Source organism: Amphiura filiformis, chromosome 4 (genome assembly GCF_039555335.1).
Source record: "Amphiura filiformis chromosome 4, Afil_fr2py, whole genome shotgun sequence".
Lineage (NCBI taxonomy): Eukaryota > Metazoa > Echinodermata > Ophiuroidea > Amphilepidida > Amphiuridae > Amphiura > Amphiura filiformis.
In genome coordinates, this window is record NC_092631.1 from 45,514,187 (window position 1) to 45,538,571 (window position 24,385).

Consider the following 24,385-nt stretch of genomic DNA (forward strand, 5'->3'; position numbering starts at 1 on the left):
CCTCCTCTCTGTTTAAGGTCTTGCTCCCCCTTCTTCTAATCTCCATGGCTTCTCGAACTTCTCTAGACTTCTTGTTGTGCTCCCGCCCAAGGATCTTTGAATCATCCCAATTGATAACGTGGTTGGCCCGGGCAACATGATCAGAAATTGCTGATTTGGTCTGTTCTTTTCTGATAACTTGCGTTCAGATCGAGTGTACTTTTTGTTGGTGGCCTTATTGACTTCAGCTTTGTGTTCTGACATCCTAGTTCCAAACATGCGAGATGTTTCACCGACATAGGACTGATCGCAGTTTTGGCATCCAATTTCATAGATACAATTGCCTGATTTTTCTTTCTCGCGTTTGTCCTTCGGGTGTACTAAGATACGCCTGAGAGTTTGGTGAGGTTTCATGGCCGTATCTACCTTATGTTTCTTGAAAATTCTTTGAATGCGCTCCGACACGCCATTAACATATGGGATAACCACCATGCCTTTGCTTTTCTCATCAGTGGTCTTACTTTTCTTAGAGATTGGTTTTTCAGCGTTTTGGATTTTGTTTTGCATTTGATCTTTTACTTTGTCCATCGTCCATTTCGGGTAGCCACAGTTTTTAAGGGCTGTGCGAATATGCTCTTCTTCTTTGATTTTATCACTTGTTTCTGTGACGACAGAGTTCATACGATCAAAAAGGGTTCTGATAACTCCCATTTTTTGATGGAGAGGATGCTCGGAATTGAAATCAAGATACTGATCAGTATGGGTGGGTTTTCTGTACACAAGGAGTTTTATGGAGCCGTCTGGTTTTCTGATAATAAGTGTGTCCAAGAAAGGAATTTTTCCATCTTTCTCTTTTTCGAAAGTAAATTTGATACTGTCTGTTGGGTCTATTGTATTGAGATGGTCCGTTAGATTTTGCACTTGACCGTTGTTGATTATTTCAAGAACATCGTCGACATATCGGCGCCAGAGCCGCGGCTTACAATCTATAGGCGCGGTCGCAATTGCCTGTTGTTCAAGGAACTCCATAAACAAATTTGCTATGATAGGGCTGACCGGACTGCCCATCGCGGCACCAAAACGCTGTCTATAAACATTGCCTCGGAATTCAAAATATGTGGTGGTCAAGATAAATTCCAGGAGCTCTACGATGTCCTCAACATCGAGTTTTGTGCGCTTATTCAGATCTTTATCTGCGACGAGTCTTTGTTTGATAATATCTAGTGTCTCTTTGATAGGTGTGTTCGTGAAAAGAGAGACAACATCGTGGGAATTGAATATTTCGTTCTCTTCTATGTAAACGCCACTAAGTTCCTCCGCTAAATCTTTTGAGTTTTTCACATGATGTTCTGTGTTTCCAACAAGTGGGTTCAGTAAATCAGCTAAAGCTTTCGACGTTTCGTACCCAAGGGAGTCCGTGTAATCCACTATGGGCCGAATAGGATTGCCTGGTTTGTGAATTTTAGTGGTGCAATATAATCTCGGAGTATTGGCCGTGGTAGGATATAAGAGCCTATACTGAGCATCATCAATTTTCTTTTCTTTCTGGAGTCTAGTGAGGATGGCTATTAACTTGCGTTTATACTTGGCAGTGGGATCGGCTTTTAGTGTTTCATAAGTCTTATCATCTTTCAACATTTCATGTACTTTTTCCTCATAATCTTCCTTATCGAGTACAACAGTTGACCTGCCTTTATCAGCGCCCATAACAAGAATGGAATCATTTTTCTTTAAAGACTTAATCGCCGCCCTTTCTTCTTTTGAAACATTGGACTGGGGAGGCTTTGCATTCCGGAGCACACCTACAACTTCAGCTCTCAGGGCTGCACGATCATTAGCGGAAATATAACTACACGCTTTCTCGGTGGCTACAATGAATTCTTCATTTGGTATATGTTCACAACTTACCGCGAAGTTCAAGCCTTTCTGCAAAAGTTTCTCCTCCGGTTGGGTTAATTTGTGCTTGGACAGATTTGTCACCCATTTCTTAAGTTGGTTTGCTGACAGGTCTACATTGTCATGGCGTTTTAACGGTGATATTTTTCTCTCATTTCCGTCTTTCAAACGCTCGAGCTTCGTAATTTGACGGCTTTTGCATTTTTCATTTTCCGTCACACGTGCATTGTTTACATGAAACTCAACTTGCGATTTCACTTCCGGTTCAAGTGTTTCTAATTCTTTGTTTATGGCGACGTGTTTTTTGTTTAAGGAAACTAATTTATTACTGATCACGCGAATGCGTTCCCGAACAAGTTCTTTTTCCGCCTTTTCAATGATCTTTTCAGGCTTACCGGCGTTAGATTTAGATCCTTGCAGCGGTGCGTGAAAGTCAGATGATTTTTGTCTCTAGAGATTTTCTTGTTTACATTTTCCAAATCACGTATCTTCTTGACCGTTGGTTGACCGTGTAAATTTCTAACTTCATTGAATAAGTTCATCAGGTTTGTAGATTAAATAAACAAGACATTTTTGAGTGACAAAACCAAGTGAAAATTAACTCACTACAATATTTCGTCCTTCACGTCGGAGGACTTCATCAGGTATGACTGATATGGTCATCTGATCCACTTTCCCGGGAGATGGGTTTCCGGTTGGGCTTAGAAGGGGGAGCAAGACCTTAAACAGAGAGGAGGGCACATATTTCCTTAGCCACGTATATGATCCGCTTTTGAAGACTGCGAAAGAGTCTAAGCCCAACCGGAAACCCATCTCCCGGGAAAGTGGATCAGATGACCATATCAGTCATACCTGATGAAGTCCTCCGACGTGAAGGACGAAATATTGTAGTGAGTTAATTTTCACTTGGTTTTGTCACTCAAAAATGTCTTGTTTATTTAATCTACAAACCTGATGAACTTATTCAATGATTAAATCATATCTTCTCTGGTTAAATACACACATCATATGTTTCTGCTTTTACACGTACAATGGAGCAATGGTTGGGATTATAGTTTCAGTTGGGTGAACGATTATAAAGCGAGCGCTAGAGAACAATTCTGTGTGGGCTTTTGTTTACGAAATGACACAAAACTCTGCTTATTGTTAACCAGCGTTCTTGAAAATGAGAAACATGGTGGTTTGCAGACTTAACACGGTTTGGAAATAATTTCTTCATATTTTTTGGTGTTATCTGTCGTTTACATATCATTCCTAAAACACCAAAGTACGAATATTTCCAAACATCTAAATTAGCTAAAAATTTAGGACATGTTACAAAACTATATTGTCTAGAATTTTAGAAGAGTACTTTTAATATTGGCCGGTTATTTTTCACACAGCGACGTTAACTAGGCAATGTACTATTACCTATAACATTAACTAAAACACCAAAGTACGAATATTTCCAAACATCTAAATTAGCTAAAAATTTAGGACATGTTACAAAACTATATTTTCTAGAACTTTAGAAGAGTACTTTTAATATTGGCCGGTTATTTTTCACACAGCGACGTTAACTAGGCATATCCCCATTCTTTTAACGTAGGCTATTTGTAGAGGTCACGCGTCAATGGGAAAGAGCACTGTGTATTATGTATAGGAAAACGGACAGTAACTGCAGTATGATTAATAAGGCGGACCCTCTGTCCAAAGACCTCACTGCTGGCCCACCAATACGCTACCCTGCTAGCGCACAAGAGCCGTGACATTTGGATAATCAATAAAGTCAATAAGGCACTACTGCATAACTTAACCACTGACTTTCGTGGCGGCCACAAAGCCTTGGCCACTACCTCGTGGCCGCACCGAATGCTATGCCTGAACATGCTATAAGCTTAACAACTTGGAACTTGAACATTCGGATTCTTGCTTATATTAGCTATTGTCACTGACTACTGATTACTCTGTTTGAACCATAATTGCATATCTCAAGCGACATCAGCGACTACACTACAAAGGAAATTTCCCCTTGTGTATAATTATAGGTAACCACAACTTTTGCAGAAATCCTGGTGGGATTAGGAATGGCCCATGGTGTTTCATTGAGGAGACGGGTCAACCACTAGGAAATCCAGCTGCCGGGGAATCGAACCATTGGGACTATTGCACGGTACCGGTTGCTAATCCAACAACATGTCATCAAGGTAAGTGTGTGTTACCACAAACCCTTTTACCACAAAGCAAATTTGTTCAAATATAAATGAATATTATTTCATATATAATCGACTGTTCCACAGCCTCTATTGCGTCTATGGGTAATGGACCAATACATAGGGATACTACAAAATCTGAATGTGATCCTCCCCTTCAGGTCTCTCCAAAATACGTTTCTAAATACTCGATACTCTGTGCTAAAACCACATTCCTCTCAACACTATACCCGAACCCCAATGGGCCTGGAGCTCTGTGTGTTGACAATTAATCAATTAATGCAAAATTATAAAAACCGCTCTAACCTCGAAGCTGTTTGATTTTGTTAGAAAAAGTCCTACCAAATAATTTTCAAAACATGTACGGTGACTTTTGTTTCAATTATTTTCCGAGTTCAAGGTCAACGGTCACGATGACGTCACTTCCGGGTCAAAGGCCAACCAAGGTCAAAGGTCGCGATGACGTCACTTCCGGGTCAAAGGTCAACCGAGGTCAGTCAAAGGTCACGATGACGTCATTTCCGTGTCAAAGGTCAATTCCGTGTCAAAGGTCAATTCCGTGTCAAAGGTCATCAAGGGTCAAAGGTCGGTTTGCATATTCATGAGATGGGCGTGGCCATATCAAAACGGGGCATTTTTCTGACCATTCCCGTATCTGTTGCCAGTGGTGAACATAGCTTCTCTAAGCTAAGCGGATTAAGACTTATTTGCGTTCAACGGTGACCCAAGAAAGATTTTAAACCAATAAAAATTATTCATACAATAACAGTGAAAAAAGTCGCTTCAATTGACCTGTCAATAGGTGCAACTTTATGTTTACATGTAAAGCAATACCGGGTAATTTATACAATAAAGGTTAAAACTTATCTACAAATGTCTTCAATTGGACCGTCATTTCGCAAATTTTCGGCTTCTTCATACTAAAATTTTAAACAATAATAGTGCAAAAATAGTCCACCAAATGGCTTCAATTCTGTCTTCATTTTCCAAAAGTTTTTAACTTTTGAGTGGGCACCTCTGCGTCACGCAAGCGCGACGAGATGGCCACTTCTTTTTTTTTCTAAAATTGCCCCCCCCCCCCTCCTCTGACTGCTCTAGATCCGCAACTGGTACCCCCCTTAACACTTTTTTGGTATGCTTTGGTGGGGCGGCAGGGAGAGGCTTTGTCTAGGGCGGCAAAATCCTTAGGAACGGCCCTGAGCCTTCCATATCTTAAACCTTGAATGATTTGTATCTATCGTGAGTGCACATCACAATATTACTTTACTCAATTAAGTACATGTGTAGTGAGTGCGGACAATGGGACCATGCTACGATATTGAATGGTAGCTGTAAACGTTAATGGTAGCAAAAATGCAATCATGAATCGAAAGGTTACCTTCCTTCAATTTGTTTCGTTTCATAACTTGGTAATATTTGTACATCATTTACCATCTGAAATTAAAGAGATCATCCTAGCTTGCGCACATTGTGGTCACATTGATATTCAAAATCTACCCAGCTGGCCATGCTGGCTGTGGATCATGTTCACAAACGGGAACTTTATTGTGCATACTATATACATGATAATATCACTCTTATTATTATCAGGTATCACACTGAATGTCCGTCTGACAGATGGAAGAGTGGAGGTTCAACGAGGAGACACATGGGGCACAGTCCAGGATGCGTCTGGATCGTGGGATATTCACGATGGTCGAGTCATATGCCACATGCTTGGTCTTGGTGCGGCCGTTTCCGTTTCGCAGTCAGGACAACCCGGTACTGGCCCCGTATTGATATCATTTGTAGATTGCCAGGGCCCGGAGAGCACACTTTTGGATTGTGTTTTTAAATTACATGAAAATGGTGCCACAGCAGATCATACTGTTGATGTTGGTGTCGTGTGCGTAAACGGACCGGGTTTGTACACTAACTTTTTTGTCATATTAAAGCAATATTATAACATTTTCAAACAAAATAGATTAGCATTTCTTTGCCATAAAATGTTAGCTTTACTGTCAGATATATCCCTTTATTTTTGAGCCGAACAACTACTTCAAAGCAAAGAAAATTGAATTTACTACCAGCGCACATGTCGCCAATACGTACCACTCCTTCGGTCATGTTGTGGTACGACCCTTTGTTGTGTATATCACCGTCGCGCACGCCGCGTAGTACTGTGTGTTATGAACATCGTGTATGCGTTCGACTAACAATTCCATCGTAATAATAAAGGGCTGAATCAGCCTTTTATTCAAAATCTCTGATTTTGACAAAACTACAGCACCTAGAGTCTTGATTTTTGCAGGCTATATTGGTTTAATAAAGTACAATTTAATCGTGTAAAAAAAGGAATTAAAAAAATTCAGTGAGGGCGTCCTCCTCAGCAAATGTTATAATATGGCTTTAATTCAAGAACTAAATGGCATCAGCCAGACACGCAATCTCGCGGCATAATTTTTAATCATAATTATGCCAACCAATATTAGTAGCCTTATTTGTTTTACACCTATGGACCAAATTATAGCGTCACACGTTATTGGGTTCAGTCACAATGGTTAATTGTGTAAGAAAAGAGGCTGTTTTAAAAGTTGCACATGAGTCCATAGCAGTCAGGTTTTCAAACACATGAATAGCAGCTAATAGACCTGGCCTACTGTATTGTTTGAGAGCTGATTCCTATGGACTCAGACGCAACTTTTAACACTGTTTAAAACGGTCTCTTTTTTAACATAATAAACCATTGTGACTGAACGCAATGACGTGTGACGCTATAAGTTGGTCCATAGGTGTAAAACAAATAAGGCTACCAATACTTTTTTACACGTTTGCATTTTTCGATTTATTTTCAAAAGTATTTAGGGGGAACTTATAAGTTGTGGACCCTATATTTCCTCTATGAGCAGATTTTTGCGGTCGCTATAGCTACTGTGTGGTGTAACACGGGTAATATAGAAATACAGTAGCTGAGATAACAACAGGTTTGATTTATTTTTATTTTCTATTCAGGAGGACTTAGAAAGAGGAGAGAAGCGGAAATACAAGGTGAGATATTGAATAATAGTCAATCGGCAGAAAAGTAAAAGAATGTATTCCAATGAGACGGAGGAGAAGAAATGTCAGTGTTAACACAAAGTTTGGAGTCTTCAACGTTTAAGTCCACTCAAGATCTAGTACAAATCAATCGTGGCATTCCGGTAGTCCAATAACGTACACGTATGCGAATAAAAGAAGTCTACAAACATTGGGGCTGTAAAGCTGCTGCAGAAGTAGAACACTTGATATATTTGTCATGACAGATTATTCGCTCGTCGTTTAATCGTGCGAAGGAGTATGTAATATACTATGATCAGAGTCGGTATAAAGACTTTGTACTTTTCCTGGATAATTCCCCTAAAGCAATTAGATTCCCGTTTTTAATAGTGGATCTGAAACGAATTCTTCAAATTAGATAGCCAAACACTTACTGAAGACTAGATATGGCTCTGAAAAGAGCCGTCCTGTTGTAAATGGTGGCTCTTATGAATATTGCGTTTTAATTTACATTTAGGTGTGTGCAAGGAAATTCCTTTTTAAATAAATATTCAAAATGTTCTGTAGTTACGACTCCGTTTGTTTTTCTATTGTATGAAATATAAACTTTGTCTGCATTAATTTTAATTTGTTGTTTCAGATTTGATTCGAAAGAAGCGAGAAACTGAGTATTACGGTAGGTCAACATGGTCAATAAAATAATGTTTATGCAAGTGTATAATGTGGTGTCCGTTTTATATGGACGTTCGTGTTACTGTGGTTATGTTGGGGTTTATTTTGACGTAGACACTTGATTTGTTTTTTTTCTACCTGTTTTGATTTTTTTTAAAAGGATCACCCGGGTCATGTTGTGTTTTGCCCTATTATCATTGTTTATGAATTGATAAACATACCTGGTTCCTTTAAAGCACAAAAACGTCTCCGTTATAAAGAAATAAAGTTAGAACATCTTGAAATTGGGACGGGGCGGCCATTTTCGATCATTTTGACGTCACTACAGCCCAGGTATCGATACAGCCGAGTGGGTAATGCTAGTTTTTTTTCCTATGGAGGTTATCCACTTCACTCATGTGTGGCTTCTAACAAAAGAAGCTGGTTCCAGTAGTAGTCCTCATTCAAACCAATGCAATGCATGACCTGGAGTTTCCTGCATGACTTTGACGATCTATTTTGAAACAGTTCCTCTGTACTCTGTAATTAATTTTAATTTGATTCACTTTCTAAGTTTTTTTTTATAATAACACGGCCTTTTTTATTTACGCGTAGAGCCCTTCAAATTCTATTGAGTGCTTTCATAGTCTTATTTACCATCATCCGAGTCAGTGTCATCAATGCGTGCAGGTCGTTGTTTCGGATTCGTATATACACACCGTCTTTAAACGCGAGTGTCAGTACGCTAGTGCTTTTATTTATTTAGTGGGAGCACGTGTGGCCGAGTGGATAAGGCGCCCGACTCCCGGGCCCGACTCATAATCCATAGGTTGCGAGTTCGAGCCCCGCTCGTGCCAACGTGTTGTGTCCTTGGGGAAGGCACTTTATCCTCATTGCCTACTGGGAGTTTGGTTGGGTTGGATGTTTGTATAGTTGTTTGTTTCAATGTTGCAATATTGACGCTGATTTAGCTGCTGCCTGCAAATTGTATTGTGTCTGTTTAGTTGTGTTTAATGTACAATTCTAGCAATTTGACCTGCGGGTCACCATTAGATTTTGAAATTTAAAAAAAAACTTCCTTTTTATTTAACGCGCGCGATTTAATACTGCGACCACTGAATTTCGCGCTGACGTCACTAAAGGTAAAGGTACTATAGATGTTTCAATCACCTCGTGAACCAAAAGTTGACGATATCCTATAAACATGATAAATGCAAGTGCTTTCGTTATGAGGTTGACCCCCTCCCTGAAACGTAAGTGTGAAAAGTGGAGAATTTCTACCCGAAAGATCAACTTTGACCGATATTTTGCTAGTTTTTCCTAACATAATCAGACTTGATGACCCTCCATTGTAACGAAAGGACTACCGTTTATATATATAGTCACATAAAATGGACGTGGACAAACTAAAACTTGATATGCTTTTATTTCATCTATTATTTCAAATATAATAATTTACCATTATTGCAGTAAACAGCAATCATATTCTTATAATGTATTTTCGATTCGTTCCTTCTTTTTCAGACGAGGATGATTTCACTGAGTCAGGTAACCTTTGATATAAATTCCTATTTTAATTTCATCACTAGTATTCTATGATAATTAATATTAGTAGTCAATTGCACCAACATAATTTCATTGGTGGCTGAAGTACCACAGGGTCCTCAATAATTAAAGGTCAAATGGTAAAAATTCATAATGTTAAGGTACAATTCCTGACTATAAGGTAAAATATTCATAATTTGAAGTACAAATTCATAATTTTAATGTAAAATGAATAATTTAAGGGCTGGGGTATGAACGTTTAGACAGTATTTATTTTGGGACATTAGAGCACATCAGACATATCGAATTGCATTCTGAATACGAAGAATGTCATTCTGATATCAAATAATTTTGAATTTTTGAAATTCGCAATGTAATACACATTTTATGGCAAATCATTAACAATTGATATTTTTGATATTTAACAGTACTTGAAGTAAACTTTATAAATCTGATAATTTATACTTAAAGTGTATGTAGGTGGGATGAAAAGCCGACGATCAATTGAAAATTTTGACCTTTCGTATTGAAGATATGGATTTTTTGTCCAAAACACCCAAAAAATAGGTCTTTTGGGGAAAAATCCATATCTTCAATATAAAAGGTCAACATTTTCAATTGATCGTCGGCTTTTCCTCCCAGCTACATACACTTTAAGAATATATCATTAGATTTATAAAATTTATTTCGAGGACTGTTATATATCAAAAATTGAAAAATATCAAATTTTAATAATTTGTCATAAAATTTGTATTATATCGTGAATTTAAAAAATGAAAATTATTTGATATCAGAAAGACATGCTTCGTATTCAGAATGCAATTAGATACGTCTGAGGTGCTCTCATGTCCCACAAAAAGGCAAAGTACATTTAAAATGCATGTATTTCAAAAGCCTTCACCCATCGGTAAGATATTGGTACTAGTATAGCAGCAGCTGCAGATAGAAACGTTATCAGTACCAGATGATGATACTGAGGATGACGACTTATGACGATGACGATGATGATTTATTATGGTTGTATTTTGTATGCCGATTTATCTAAATCTTATTATATTTGTTTGATTTTAATTCGTTTTGTTTCAGAAATTTCCTTTGGTAGTGCAGGGACACTAGGTAAGGTGAACTGTTGTTAATGTTTCAAGAACAATTTATATCAATTTATTGCAAAACGGTTGCGTTGTTTAAACTGGAAAAGTTGTGCATGTTCTTTGCTAGCGCGGCCGATCGTATTTTTGGCCGATCAACAACATGTAGACCGGGTTATTTTTTTAACATTAAAATGCAATGCCAATACATAACTCACAACACGGTACTCTCTCAAGATATTGCTATTCGCCGTAGAAGTGATGACGTAACAGGATTAACTATCATATAGGTTTAAACAATTTTGAATATATCGATCTGCACTAGTATGTTCACACAGTACCTCTGCATGTCAAAGCATAAAGACATGGATCATATTGCTATAGAATATTCATATCATGCTGGAATGATCGGTATTGTATTCAATCTATGATTGCTGACATACACAGGTGATGAGTGCCACCTGCTTGTAGTGAAGGGCGATATATTCAAAAATTGTTTTAACCTAGCTATTAAAGCCTGTTATAACATCAGTTCTACGGCGAATTATAGTCAATCCAACACAAAGCCCGCAAAAATAACGTTATCAACTTACATTATCCATAAATCTCTTGTTGAAAGAAACTCCATATTTAGTATAAAAAAACCATAATTATGAAGACTATCTTCACACACAAAACGGTATTTAAATGAATGTGGTATGATACTACCTTGCTCTTATATCATTTTGGTATAGATACGAAGCACACAGCACTTATGTCAGTTTAATATACGGTAATGAATACAATACAAGAAAAACAAGATGTAATGTAAAAACAACAATACAATACACGTGGTACAATAGAAGCAAAATCCAGCTCTAGCCTGAAGAACAAAGTGCGTTTTAAGGCGTTTTTGATATAGACACAGTCATATGGTTAGCTGGGTGCTATAAGAAGAATAACAAAGTCTGTGCCTGCAACGATAAAGTAGGAATTCTCTTTTCCTTATGTCCGGTTAAGTGTTCTGTAAAGAACAACACAATTATAAGTATACCCAAGAAACCTATTCACTCAAAAGGATTGTTTTGAACCTCATCAGGGGGACCCTTAATGTTTTTAGAAGAAACCATTAAATGATATTTGGCCGCTGAATAATCTTCTTTTGTATGTTCTCCAAAGAATGTACGAGAATATTAAGAACCTCGGTTGGCACTTTTTTTTTCTTCGAGCAATAGCTTTTGAGCTTTCACCAAACTACCTATACTACACTTTGTATTGCAGATGAAATAGATCTGGAGCACTTGACATTTACGTGTCCTGATACAAACGAAGAGCTGCCACTTTGGCAAACTTGCAATAACATTCCTGATTGCCCGAGTGGAGCAGATGAGATCTACTGTAGTGGTACATGTAAGTTTACTTTGTTGATTTACCAAGTTGTAAGAACCTAGACTGCTTTGCAGTCCCTTTTTGATAAACAATTCATACCATTCCATGCATAAAACACAACATATCCCCAGTGACCGCTGTGCCCAGAGAAAAAGTCATTTTTAAGGGGGTACTACACCCCTGTGCTAAATTTGTGGCTATTTTTGCATTTTTCTCAAAAACTAATAACACACTGGTAACAAAAGTTATGTATATTATTGGGGCAAGGAATCCAATTACTACACTGAAATTTCAGTGAATCAAGACAAGCGGTTCAGTAAATATGATAGGAAATGAGGTACATCCTAGCGGTATCTCATTTTCTATCACAAGTGTCGAACCGCTTGTCTTGGGTCACTGAAATTCCAGTGTAGTAATCGGATTCGTTGCCCCTATAATATACATAACCTTTGTTACCAGGGTGTTATTAGTTTTTGAGAAAAATGAAAAAATAGTCAAAAATTTATTGAGGGATGTAGTACCACCTTAAGGGTGGTGCGGTTCTCAGGTGCAGTTAAAGATTTATAGCTGTTGGATCAGAACAGCATAGGTAGTGTTTTCATGGGCAGATGGATTAGAGGGATGATAAATTAAAATGGTCTACTAAAGTAGAGTAGAACCCAGATTGGCAGAGAATTGCTTGGGCATTTTAAATTGTGGATTTAAATTATAACATGCACAAGTAACTAATACACGGGTATGATGAAACTGCTTTCATTATATTCAACATTTTGACTGCTTAGTGCCAGAAGTGGATAAGTGCAATAGCTGCCATGTCTAGATGAGTATAATATACTGTGTGTAAATTGCCCAAATGTTCACAAGGCAGCTATTGCAATTACCCTGTTCTTGCACTAAGCAGTCGGTTTGTTTTCTGATTTTAATAGCATGTTCTTACATTTTGAATATAGTATGCGACCTTGGTTACCGTCCGTGTAGATTTGAAAACCAGTGTATCCCAACAGCTCTAGAATGCGACGGATTCCGTGATTGCAAGGAATTTGGTCTCGATGAACGTTTCTGTAATATCACAAGTAAATATGCCTCTTATTGGGTTATTCAAGATGAAATCCATTCAGGAAGTGTGAATTTCAAATGGGGTTACCTGAATGGGTGACTTCATTTGAAATATACACCCCCTGTGGGAGATTAATGTTGTGTCTTCCATGGGGAAGTGTGGATTTCAACTGGAATAGCTCAATGTGCCACATATTTTAATATTTAATAACTGATTTAAAAAGTTTTAAACTGCATTGAACTGAGCATAATAATAATAATAATAATAATAATAATAATAATAATAATAATAATAATAATAATAATAAAGGTAACAATAATCCACTCCAAAAAAAAGGTCTGGAATTTTTTTCAAGTATCTATATCTCAGATTATTTATGACATGTTCAGATGTTCAGATCCCCCCCCTTAAAATGAATGACACCGCATTTGTAACAATCACATTTTTCGCGGTTGAGTACATGTCTTGTGAATGTAGTTGGGTCTCAAACAGAATGTGCCATTTGATCATTATTCTGTGATCAAACAACATCAGTCACTAACCTCAATAGAGGGAGTAAAAACATACGCAGCTACAACAGCCTGGAACCTCCTCCTCATGCTGCTCATCAGCCTGGTCATACGTTGCTTGTAAAAATATTTTAAAGAACTGTTTAAAATTCCAAACAACTAGCAGCCACAACAGCCTGGAACCTCCTCCTCATGCTGCTCATCAGCCTGGTCACACGTTGCTTGTAAAAATATTTTAAAGAACTGTTTAAAAATTCCAAACAACTAGCAGCCACAACAGCCTGGAACCTCCTCCTCATGCTGCTCACACGTTGCTTGGGTAAAAAAAAAAGGTTTGTCTCAAAGCTCACGATAAATTTAAAAACAAATGCGAAATGCGATTTTTTTTTTTTTTTTTTTTTTTTTTTATTCCCGACTTTTTTATGGTATTTTGAGAAAAATTCTGATTTTCGCCGATTTTTTTCTGGAAAAAACTAAAAAAATTTATTTTTTTTTTAAATAAAAAAAATTTCCGCATTTGTTTTTTGTCAAATCGTGGGATTTTACAAACGCGCGCGCAAGCTTTGAGACGAACCTTTTTTTTTTTTGGCCTTGTAAAAATATTTTAAAGAACTGTTTAAAAATTCCAATAAACTCGGGCTGTTAGGTGCCAGGTTTATACACCTTGTTATGTTGTTTAAACCGCCGCATGTTAGTGTACTTAGATTAATATTTCAAGAGTTACACGTAACTTTAACAATGAATTCATTGACACTTTCATGCTAGTAATGCTTTCTTTCCGAAAAAAAGCATTTCATCTCTCCTCCAGATAAATAATACCAGTTTTAAATTAATTTAAATCAAAATATTAGTAATTTTTCATTAATTTTGTCGCTTCAATATTTCGTATTCGTATACGTAGTTTTCCTCTTGGTCTCTTTGACGCTGGTGGCCTCTGGGGCCATTTGCCTTCTTGTGTGGTACATGGCCTACCTGTCCGATTCCACTGGCGGTCCCTGAGTTTGGATTTGAATGAGTTAATTGATCAAAATGTCTGTAATATAAATGATTATTTTCTCATATATATATTTTCTTTGTGTGTGTGTTCTCGGTCACCGCTCTTGTCATGTCTTGTTTGTATGTCTGTTTATTTTTTGAGTGTTTAATTGTCAGGTGGTGCAACGTTTTCTCAGGCTTTTGCTTTTAGTTGCACCTCCTCCATCTTGTTTTTATATAAAGTTGTTGGTGTTATTATGTATAGGTTTTGATGGAAATAAATTGAATATGAATATGAAAACACTTAATTTTGCTCACCTGTTAGCCTGCACGGTTGGGTGGTATAGTTAATATAACAATGCATACATTGACACTTTCGTGCTAGTAACACTTCATTTTGCTCACTTGTTAGCCTGCACGGTTGGGTGGTAGGGTTAATATAACAATGCATACATTGACACTTTCGTTCTAGTAACACTTCATTTTGCTCACTTGTTAGCCTGCACGGTTGGGTGGTAGGGTTAATATAACAATGCATACATTGACACTTTCGTTCTAGTAACACTTCATTTTGCTCACTTGTTAGCCTGCACGGTTGGGTGGTAGGGTTAATATAACAATGCATACATTGACACTTTCGTTCTAGTAACACTTCATTTTGCTCACTTGTTAGCCTGCAGGGTTGGGTGATAGGGTTAATATAACAATGTATACATTGACACTTTCATGCTAGTAACACTTCAATTTGCTCACTTGTTAGCCTGCAGGGTTGGGTGATAGGGTTAATATAACAATGCATACATTGACACTTTCATGCTAGTAACACTTCATTTTGCTCACTTGTTAGCCTGCAGGTTTGAGTGGTAGGGTTAATATAACAATGTATACATTGACACTTTCATGCTAGTAACACTTCATTTTGCTCACTTGTTAGCCTGCACGGTTGGGTGATAGGGTTAATATAACAATGCATACATTGACACTTTCATGCTAGTAACACTTCATTTTGCTCACTTGTTAGCCTGCAGGTTTGGGTGGTAGGGTTAATATAACAATGTATACATTGACACTTTCATGCTAGTAACACTTCATTTTGCTCACTTGTTAGCCTGCAGGGTTGGGTGGTAGGGTTAATTTAACAATGCATACATTGACACTTTCATGCTAGTAACACTTCATTTTGCTCACTTGTTAGCCTGCAGGGTTGGGTGGTAGAGTTAATATAACAATGCATACATTGACACTTTCATGCTAGTAACACTTCATTTTGCTCACTTGTTAGCCTGCCCAAGCGGATACTGGAAATGTCCTGGTCGGCCTGTGTGTATTCCCGAGTATTACCGTTGTGATACGGTTAATGACTGTGGTGATGATCAGGATGAAGATGGATGTGTTGGTGGTATGTATAACGCCTATAATACATGAAGCAACCACACCCCTATTTTGAGGCTTTTTGAGATACGAATTTGGTCAATGTGGATTAAGTTCTGTGTGGTTACGAAACATCGATCTCACCGATGGAATGTATCTCAAAATGTCAGCCTTCAACATAATATCCCATTTCTTAAAATCTTTAATGGCAACATATTTATATATATATTGTGTAACCCATATTTGAAGCAACCATCCGCTTTATAGCTAAGATAATTATATTTAAATAGCTCGCACAGTATTCCTGGACAGTAGCGTATATTCACCATAGAAGTGATGATATAACAGGATTAAATACCATAGCAATAGGAAACAATTTTTGAAGATATCGTCCTGCCCTGTGTATGTCTGCAATCATAGATTGAATACAATATCGATCTTTTCGAAGATACTAATCTTACAGGTGCGAGTGAATCAGTATGATATGGTTCAATGCAGAGGTACCACTTGAACGTACTAGTGCAGGGCGATATATTCAAAAATTGTTTTAACCTATTGCTATGGTAGTTGATCCGGTTGTTCTACGGCGAATTGGCATATAATTGTGATGTGTATCCTTGTTTCTGTCTGTGTCGAAGGACAAAAGTACTTTTGTCTTATGGTTAAGTAAATTTCACACTTGGACCCCGCACGCTGGAACAGAAAACAATGAATTATGATTGACAATTTTATTAAAATGTCAACATACTACAAGCTCTGTTACCATTACTTTGTTATATTTTCACCTTATAGATACTACTGCCCCTGAAGCAGACGACCCTTTTGCTGATCCATACTGGTATGAGCCGTACCTGAACATTGTCGCTGATGAGAATGTTTTCGAGTATTTTCAATCAAACTTTTACAAGGAAAATATGTTTGGTCGTGTAAAGGTATTTACTTCACACAATCGTGTACAATATAGTTAAGAGGCTTTTCGTTTATAAAAAAATATATATACAGACTTGGCAATTAGTATGGCATTGTTTGTGACAAATTCATAAATAGCCTACGTGTTGCGCCCCCTGGGTACAGGTCCGGTTGCTGTTTATTATTTGTAAACGCCTTTACTTCGTTATTTTACAAACAGGGTGAGGATCCTGTTGATTGGAAGAGCTTCTTTACGTTTAGTCAATACCCCGATTATCAAGACTTACGGGACGTACTGCATCTTACTAGAGCTGAAATACGCGACTATGGCCACCAATTTGATGACTTTATTTTGGAATGTACTTATGATGAATCTGGATGTGATGAGAGGTATTTAGATATCATTAAAACATTAAAAAACGAAACTAACTAAGTTCAAAATATACATATTTGTAATCATTAGAAATATAAAAACTGCACGATACCATCCTATATGTTTTGTACTCATATTAATTTGTCATCTTGCTACTTTATCTGCCAAAGGAACTTTACACTACTTGAATCGGATGACTACGGGAACTGCTACACTTTCAATTATAACCCTTCTGGTAGAGATGTGTATTCTACCAAGACCGGACCCAACTATGGTAAGGCAATTCAAATAAAATATGGGTAATACCTTTTGTTTACAAATTAATGTATGTATATGTATAATGTATATGTATATTCAATTACATGTGGGTCATGGTTTTCCCTGTAATATCTAAACAAACAACTTTTCCCAAGGGATTTCATATTCATAAACACGATATTCTTCTCTCTTTCTTTATTCCGTATTTCTATATACCTATACTATTTGCATCATTTTGCAGGCTTAAGACTGATCATGAATTTACAGCAAGATGAATACATAAGTTTAACAGGGCCCGAGGCCGGAATACGAGTGACATTAACGCCTCGTAATGTGAGACCATCACCGGGAGAAAACGGCATTACTATAAAACCTGGTGTAGTTACATCCCTCGGACTACGCTATGTAAGTCATATAAAGCAGAATTGGATCTTAGATCTGCTACTTCTTTGCAAATATGAAGTCTTGACACCCTCAGGGTCATTTCACTAAACCATTCGTAACTCAAATAATCGTTCGTTAGTTACGAATACCCCTTTACTAGACGTAACTATATGAAGTGTCCCTGCAGTAAATCCATATTACTTACAAAGGGTACTGATCGTAAGTCAGTTTAGTGAAATAAAACTTATGATACGTCATAAGTTACGATTGCTTTAAGTGCGAGTAATTCCAGCTGATGGTCGTGCGGATGAAGACCTAGGGAGCAACATGTAATCAGTTAAGCTAACAAAATTAAGACGTTTTTTGTTTTCCGGGTCACCATAAGAATATCAAGATCCTTGAAAACACAACTTCGCTATACCAATGGGAGCATTAATCATACTATCTTAAACCCAAAGATCAATCTTGTGTTGAGGGAAAAGTCTAAAATTTGATTGAAAATGCAATGGAATTTAGTTTGATTTTTCAATTTTTAAGACTGATTTCTCAATCTTAATTTGGACTTTTCCCTCACCCCAATCTTTCCATTTAAGAGAGTAAGTACGTGGAAAAGGGCCTTTCGAGTGTAACAATCTCTATAAAAAGTATGTTTAGCCTATTTTTTATAATCGTGAAAAGATAATTTATTGTTGTTCAAGGGCAAAATATTAAATATTTCGCCGTCTTTTTATACCATCAATATATCAGTATATGAATAACAAAAAGCAAGGAAATTTTCTTTATAATCTTTATCGTGAAATGAAAGGAATAACACACTATTATTTGGCTAAATTTAATTAAAATATATATAAATAGCGCCCTCAATGTTCACACAAATATACACACACTTTATAATATAAATAAAACTACAACAAAAAAGTAGAACAAGATATGTACTTTTATAAAGAAAGAAACGTCAATGTTGAAAATAGCTAAAAAATATTTTTGTGTGAAAGCTGTTGGTATTGTCCAAGTCTAGAATTACAAATTATACAATAATTTGTTAGAAAACATATAATAAATAATCACATCAACAAGTTTCAGCGCCCAATAAGGCCTAAAGCAAACAAATTGGTTTTGCCCTTAAAGCTATAAAGTCGGGGTCGGTCGGCATTTTTGGCCACATTTTAGGGTCAGTCGAAAAGGGCCGATACCTAACTGATTTATTATTAGTGAATGTTGCTGATAAAGCTTTTTCTCTGGAGTTTCTAGGAGAATATATCGCGATTAGGCGGTCGCTATGGCAACTGTTATGGGCCAGACACAACTTTCAAGATCATCAAAAATGGAGAAATTGTTGACAGTGACCGTGAAGCCTACGATCGACAGGTAAACCTAATTTTATTTTCCCATCCATGTTGTGTGATTTGCGTTTTTCTGTTAAATACTATCATGATCATATTGTTCGATGGGGATGTATGATGGTTATTCATACCGCCTCCCTGCCCACTGAAACATTGGTGGTCCTTAAAAGATCCGTTGACTTATTCAATCTTTTAGTGGATAACAGGACATTTCCGAAAAGATTGCGAGTCATTAAAATCAACTGCCCCTTGTTCACTGAAAGATTAACGCAAAAAAAAGCCATAGAGCAATTTGTTGGACAAGAGGCAGTGCACTTCAACGGCTCTTTTCAAGGCAACCGACTCTTCAGTTGGAAAGCGGCAACCTAGTTTCAACATTATTTTTAAGAGTCGTCAAATTTCAGTGGGCAAGGGGTAGTTAACTTGACATCACTTGTTAAACAGGGCAATGGCCAGCCCACATGATAAAAGTCGGAAATTATAAAGATACTTGTTCACGTCTGACATCATCTGTCAACCAAGCTCAGATACGGTTTGTTTACGAATTGAAATTTCTGAACTCGGCTGGAAACAGCGTGCCCCGTGGTAAGTTTTTCACCTTCAGACATACAAACCGCCTCAAAAGTTAGAAAATAGGCACCATGTCAAAAATGCCTAGAAAATATGCTTTTTTGCCTTGTAAAAGTACAAAAATAATTCGGCATTTTCTGCTATTCCTTTTCTCCGATGGAGGCACCAGATCAATCAACAGCCCTTTAACGCGCTACTAACCAATCACGGTCCGTAGGGAGTTTTATTGACAGGATCATCAGACGTGAAATATAATGATATTTGTAAACAAGTTTTGTCATGAAGAAGTGAAAGTTAATCCTGAAGTTTTATAGGGTCTACTCCTTGTAGCTATATGATTATATTTTTATTGCGCTACACTATATTAATCTGTGGATTTGATAAATCTGGCGATACCTGGATGCATAGTAACTTTACTCGGAGCACCGCCTAAAGTTTATATAAGGCGGAAATTATTTGGCTTTTGTTACTACGCGCGTCAATAAAGTCCCAACTCACGCTCGCGTAAGTTCACATAAGCGTGCGCCAGTCACGCATTACGCAACGCACAACTAGCGTAAGCATTGCGCCCAACTGCGTGCATGCCATTCAATATCAATACACGGTGTTATGAGTCTTATTTTTTCCGCCTTATATAAACCGAACAAACTTTAGTTACATAACAACATTAATATGACATTTTTGACATCCCCATTATGTTTATGCCACTTTGATACCATATGACTTAACTCTTATGCCACTAACTCGCTCTCAGCTGCTGTGCAATAATTATGATCCCCCTGGTAAAGTTTCAAAACAGCCCGCCAAAAATCACGCCCCCCCCCCCAAAAAAAAAACTTTTTTGGGATCCCAATTTGCAAACCTTTCCAGATATGTATTACGAGCACAGCGAGCATGAAAATTTGCATAATTATTTAAATGTTTTCCTAAGCCTTTTTAGGGCCCTTTATTTAAAAGGCAAGCCATGAATGTGTGCCAAAAATCGCTTACCCCTCCCCCTCTCTCGGCTTGCCAAAAATTGCTTGAACCCCTCCATTTTGGCTACCTAAAAATTTCTTCCCCTCTCCCAATTCTACCCTCTCCCAGGGCACATAATTATTGCACAACCCCTTAGATATTGAGAAGTTGTAACTTTCAACATGTTCAACAGTTCAAATTGATCAAGGCCAATTCAGTGATTTGCTCATCCGGATTATCGTAAAAATCATCAAAATTCAGATTTTGGTACCTTTGTCATTGTCATAGATGTGCTAACATAGCCTGCGAGTGGTTCAGCCAAAAGCCGTGTATTTAAGATAAAATAAGACATTTTACATTAATCTGTAATTTAGATACCGACAGTATCTAAATTAGCTACATGAATTTGAATGGGGCGTCAACTTCGTCAGTACTGCTGTTTTCTTTGTTTTTTTGCCAAATTTGTCATTTCAAAAATACCAAATGACAATTTGAATGACTTATGCAATTTATAAACATTTTTAATTTTTTTTACACCTGTGCTGGGATCACTGAATGGGTCTTTAATTAATATGTTTCACAGGTGTGTCTTCAATCGTGCCTTCACGAGAATATTCAGACTCACTGCGGATGCAGTGATACGATTCTGCTGAAGGGTACACCGTGTCTCATAACCAATGTGACTCAAGGTACGTAGACCTAAAATTATAAGTTAACATTGAAATTAGTGGACTCATTACGCAGGTTTATTGCGTAGGACATGTTTTTAATTTGTTTATTTCACTTTATAGTTCAGCACAGGAACCTTTCCTGTGCCGACATGTACTGTGCACAAAGCATGGGCGTCAATCCCGGGGGGCAGGGGGACATGTCCCCTCCAAATTTTGGGATGGGGGCACAATATCAACTCCCCTCGCCCTCACGCCAGGAACGAACAGACACGGGAACAGACTGGACTATTTTGGAAGAAGCATATGTCCATTATAGGCATTAGTGGCAATCCGGCTTGAAACGTGGGGGGAGGGGCATTCGGCCTGAATTGTCAAAAACTGGCTGAAAAGAACAAAAACAGTGGGCCATTTTGTCGAAATGAGGAGGCCCCTGTCCCCTCGGGATTGACGCCCATGGTTATCGGGATGGGGTACCTGTTAGGGTGGTATCAGATTTTAGGGGATTGGTGAGTTACAACTGTAAGGAGGATGTGGGTATGCAACTTTTTTCACCTTTGCTTTACCATACTTACACTTCATACAGATGCATGCAAGCAATTGATGTATTATCTACAAAATGCTGAATTATTGGGATGCGATTGTGCGCAGCAATGTAGGTAGGTGTATACAAATCTTCGGGCTTGATTGTCACTGCATGCAAAAAAATCCCTAAAAACGCACGTTTTTGACCCTTATTTACAAAATGTTGCCAAATAAAAAAAAATTTAAATGTTACAAAACATCTTTTTAACATCGTGCCCCAATTTCACATTGTCATTTCTAGCTCAAGGGCATACAGCAAGACTACGTCACAATCTAAATGGCCATCTAATGTCTACAGGGTAAGTAACCGAGATGCAACTTGAGGAGGGGGAAGGGTTAACGCACCGGCGCGAAGTGGCGTACCGTGGCCGCTCCTACCTGGGGGGGCTAAAGAAAATGTAAATTTTGCCGGCCCTTGCAGCAACAGCCCGAAAAGGTTGATCTATTTTTTCCAGCCAGGATGGCCCTCAAAAATCTAAAAAGTGTGGGCGGGGGAAGAAGAGCAACATTTTTCACCAATTTGTATTAAGTATGATTTTACAGCTGTTAACCCCCCCCCCTCATTACCAACACCGCTTCGAGATGTTTCCCTATTGACGGTCAAAAAGATAAAGTTTCATTAGTTTTCCATAATTTTGGCGCGGGTCCGGGAGGCAGAGCAGCACCTCCGGGAGCCCAGTAAATCAGAAAATCCAGTATAAAAGGCATCTATGTAGGCTGCTATAAAATAATACTAAAAATGTTTTATTTGCGGCACAAATCACGTTGATTGGCTCCAAATACGTTTTGGGAAATTCTAAAATCATTCGTGGTTGATTTTTTGAAAATTAAAAAAATACTTACAAAAAAATACAATTCTGTATCCAAAAAGGGCAAAGTTATAATTTGTGTTAACTCCATGCTATATTTAAATGTACAAAATGCATCGTTACCATTTTGATAGAGTATGAAGTGAGCAAAACATTGTCTTTTTGGATACAAAATTTTAGGTAATTTTAGGAAATGTTTTTCCAATTTTTTCTAAATGAACCAAAAATTATCCAAGCAATTGGCTCCGAGAAAGATCAAAAAACAAATATCGGGAAAAATACATGGGAAATAACACAATATTACTTTAAAATCCCCTGAAAAGGTGAACAACTATTATATTTCACTCCTCCACATTGAATTCCCTATTGTATATTTTGGAGGGTTTTGATCATGTTTTCACGATTGTATTTCTTTTGTCATAGCCACATTTACTACGATACATTCACGCAATTCGACCAGAAACCACTCTTAACATCAATGACAAAGCCACTATAGAGTAAGTCATATTTACTGACAAGTTTTTTGCTAGTCTTCAAAACATCTTACTTTGGGGTTCTTTAAGGGAAGGGGTATGAACGTTTGGACAGTATTTATTGTGGGACATTAGAGCACATCAGACATATCGAATTGCATTCTGAATACGAAGAATGGCCTTCTGATATCAAATATTTAGATTTTTTGAAATTCGCAATGTAATACACATTTTATGGCAAATCATTAAAATTGATATATTTGATATTTAATAGTACTCGAAGTAAACTTTATAAATCTGATGATTTCTACCTAAAGTGTATGTACATGTAGCATGTGTAGGTGGGATGAAAAGCCGACGATCAATTGAAAATTTTGACCTTTCGTATTGAAGATATGGATTTTTTCTCCCAAAACACCAAAAAAAATAGGTCTTTTGGGGAAAAAATCCATATCTTCAATATGAAAGGTAGCAAAATTTTCAATTGATCGTCGGCTTTTCCTCCCAGCTACATACACTTTAAGACTATATCATTAAATTTATAAAATTTACTTCGAGGACTGTTATATCTCCAAATGTGAAAAATATCAAATTTTAATAATTTGTCATAAAATTTGTATTATATCGTGAATTTCATAAAATGAAAATTATTTGATATCAGAAAGACATTCTTCGTATTCAGAATGCAATTCGATAGGTCTGATGTGCTCTCATGTCCCACAAAAAATGCTGTCGAAACGCTCAAAACGCTCATTCCAATTCGCTTAAACATGCATTAAACCTATTTTGTGTGGTGTTGTTCTTATATTCTTAGGGATAACTTGGTGAATTTGCAAGTGTTTTATGAGCAACTGAACTATGCGACGACGTCTGAGAGTCCAGAATATAACGTATGTATTTTGTTACGAGCCGCACTTACTCAAGGCCAAAAACACCTATTACCCAAATTCACACGAATGCACAACACAAATACACTGTTTGATTAAGCTAACAAAATCTAAGTCTTTAATTGAAAGTAAGATATAATTGGTTCAATATATGACAACAAATGCACATATAAAATAATCAAATATAATTATTCTTTAAACTAATCAGTACTTAGCCAGCATTCTTCTTCTTGATAGTAAGATAGAGTTCTTGCAATGTTGTAGACGGCTGATGTATATATCCTTATTCACTTGTCCTGCGAAAATCAGCGAAGTCCATTGTACACTTGCATTGATAAAAAATTAATATCCTTGCGAATAAAATCCTCACACAAAAATGGCGTTGTTTTCTCCAAACACTTATCTCCTTGCGCTGCTTTCTCCAAACGCTTATCCTTGCGCTGCTTTCTCCAAAAATGGTGCTATTTCCACCTTTCACACACAGGAAGCAGGACTGCGATGCAGTTCTCCCCACTTATATTGA

At 37.3% G+C, this 24,385-nt stretch overlaps 1 protein-coding gene across 1 annotated transcript in view; it reads left to right on the top strand.

Annotated features, from left to right (window-relative positions):
* Window positions 1–1,852: 1,852 nt before the first annotated feature.
* The window catches only part of LOC140149559 (uncharacterized), a 33,491-nt gene continuing 10,958 nt past the window's right edge, over window positions 1,853–24,385 (top strand). Inside the window, exons 1-20 of the mRNA XM_072171638.1 lie at window positions 1,853–1,868; window positions 3,903–4,061; window positions 5,658–5,969; window positions 7,059–7,094; window positions 7,723–7,758; window positions 9,258–9,281; window positions 10,365–10,394; window positions 11,627–11,755; window positions 12,685–12,807; window positions 15,558–15,674; window positions 16,439–16,578; window positions 16,776–16,945; window positions 17,099–17,202; window positions 17,428–17,591; window positions 18,822–18,938; window positions 21,024–21,129; window positions 21,695–21,767; window positions 21,935–21,992; window positions 22,926–22,999; window positions 23,790–23,865. Coding sequence (XP_072027739.1) covers window positions 1,853–1,868; window positions 3,903–4,061; window positions 5,658–5,969; window positions 7,059–7,094; window positions 7,723–7,758; window positions 9,258–9,281; window positions 10,365–10,394; window positions 11,627–11,755; window positions 12,685–12,807; window positions 15,558–15,674; window positions 16,439–16,578; window positions 16,776–16,945; window positions 17,099–17,202; window positions 17,428–17,591; window positions 18,822–18,938; window positions 21,024–21,129; window positions 21,695–21,767; window positions 21,935–21,992; window positions 22,926–22,999; window positions 23,790–23,865 — 2,064 coding nt within the window. The remainder of the gene's footprint in view (window positions 1,869–3,902; window positions 4,062–5,657; window positions 5,970–7,058; window positions 7,095–7,722; window positions 7,759–9,257; window positions 9,282–10,364; window positions 10,395–11,626; window positions 11,756–12,684; window positions 12,808–15,557; window positions 15,675–16,438; window positions 16,579–16,775; window positions 16,946–17,098; window positions 17,203–17,427; window positions 17,592–18,821; window positions 18,939–21,023; window positions 21,130–21,694; window positions 21,768–21,934; window positions 21,993–22,925; window positions 23,000–23,789; window positions 23,866–24,385) is intronic.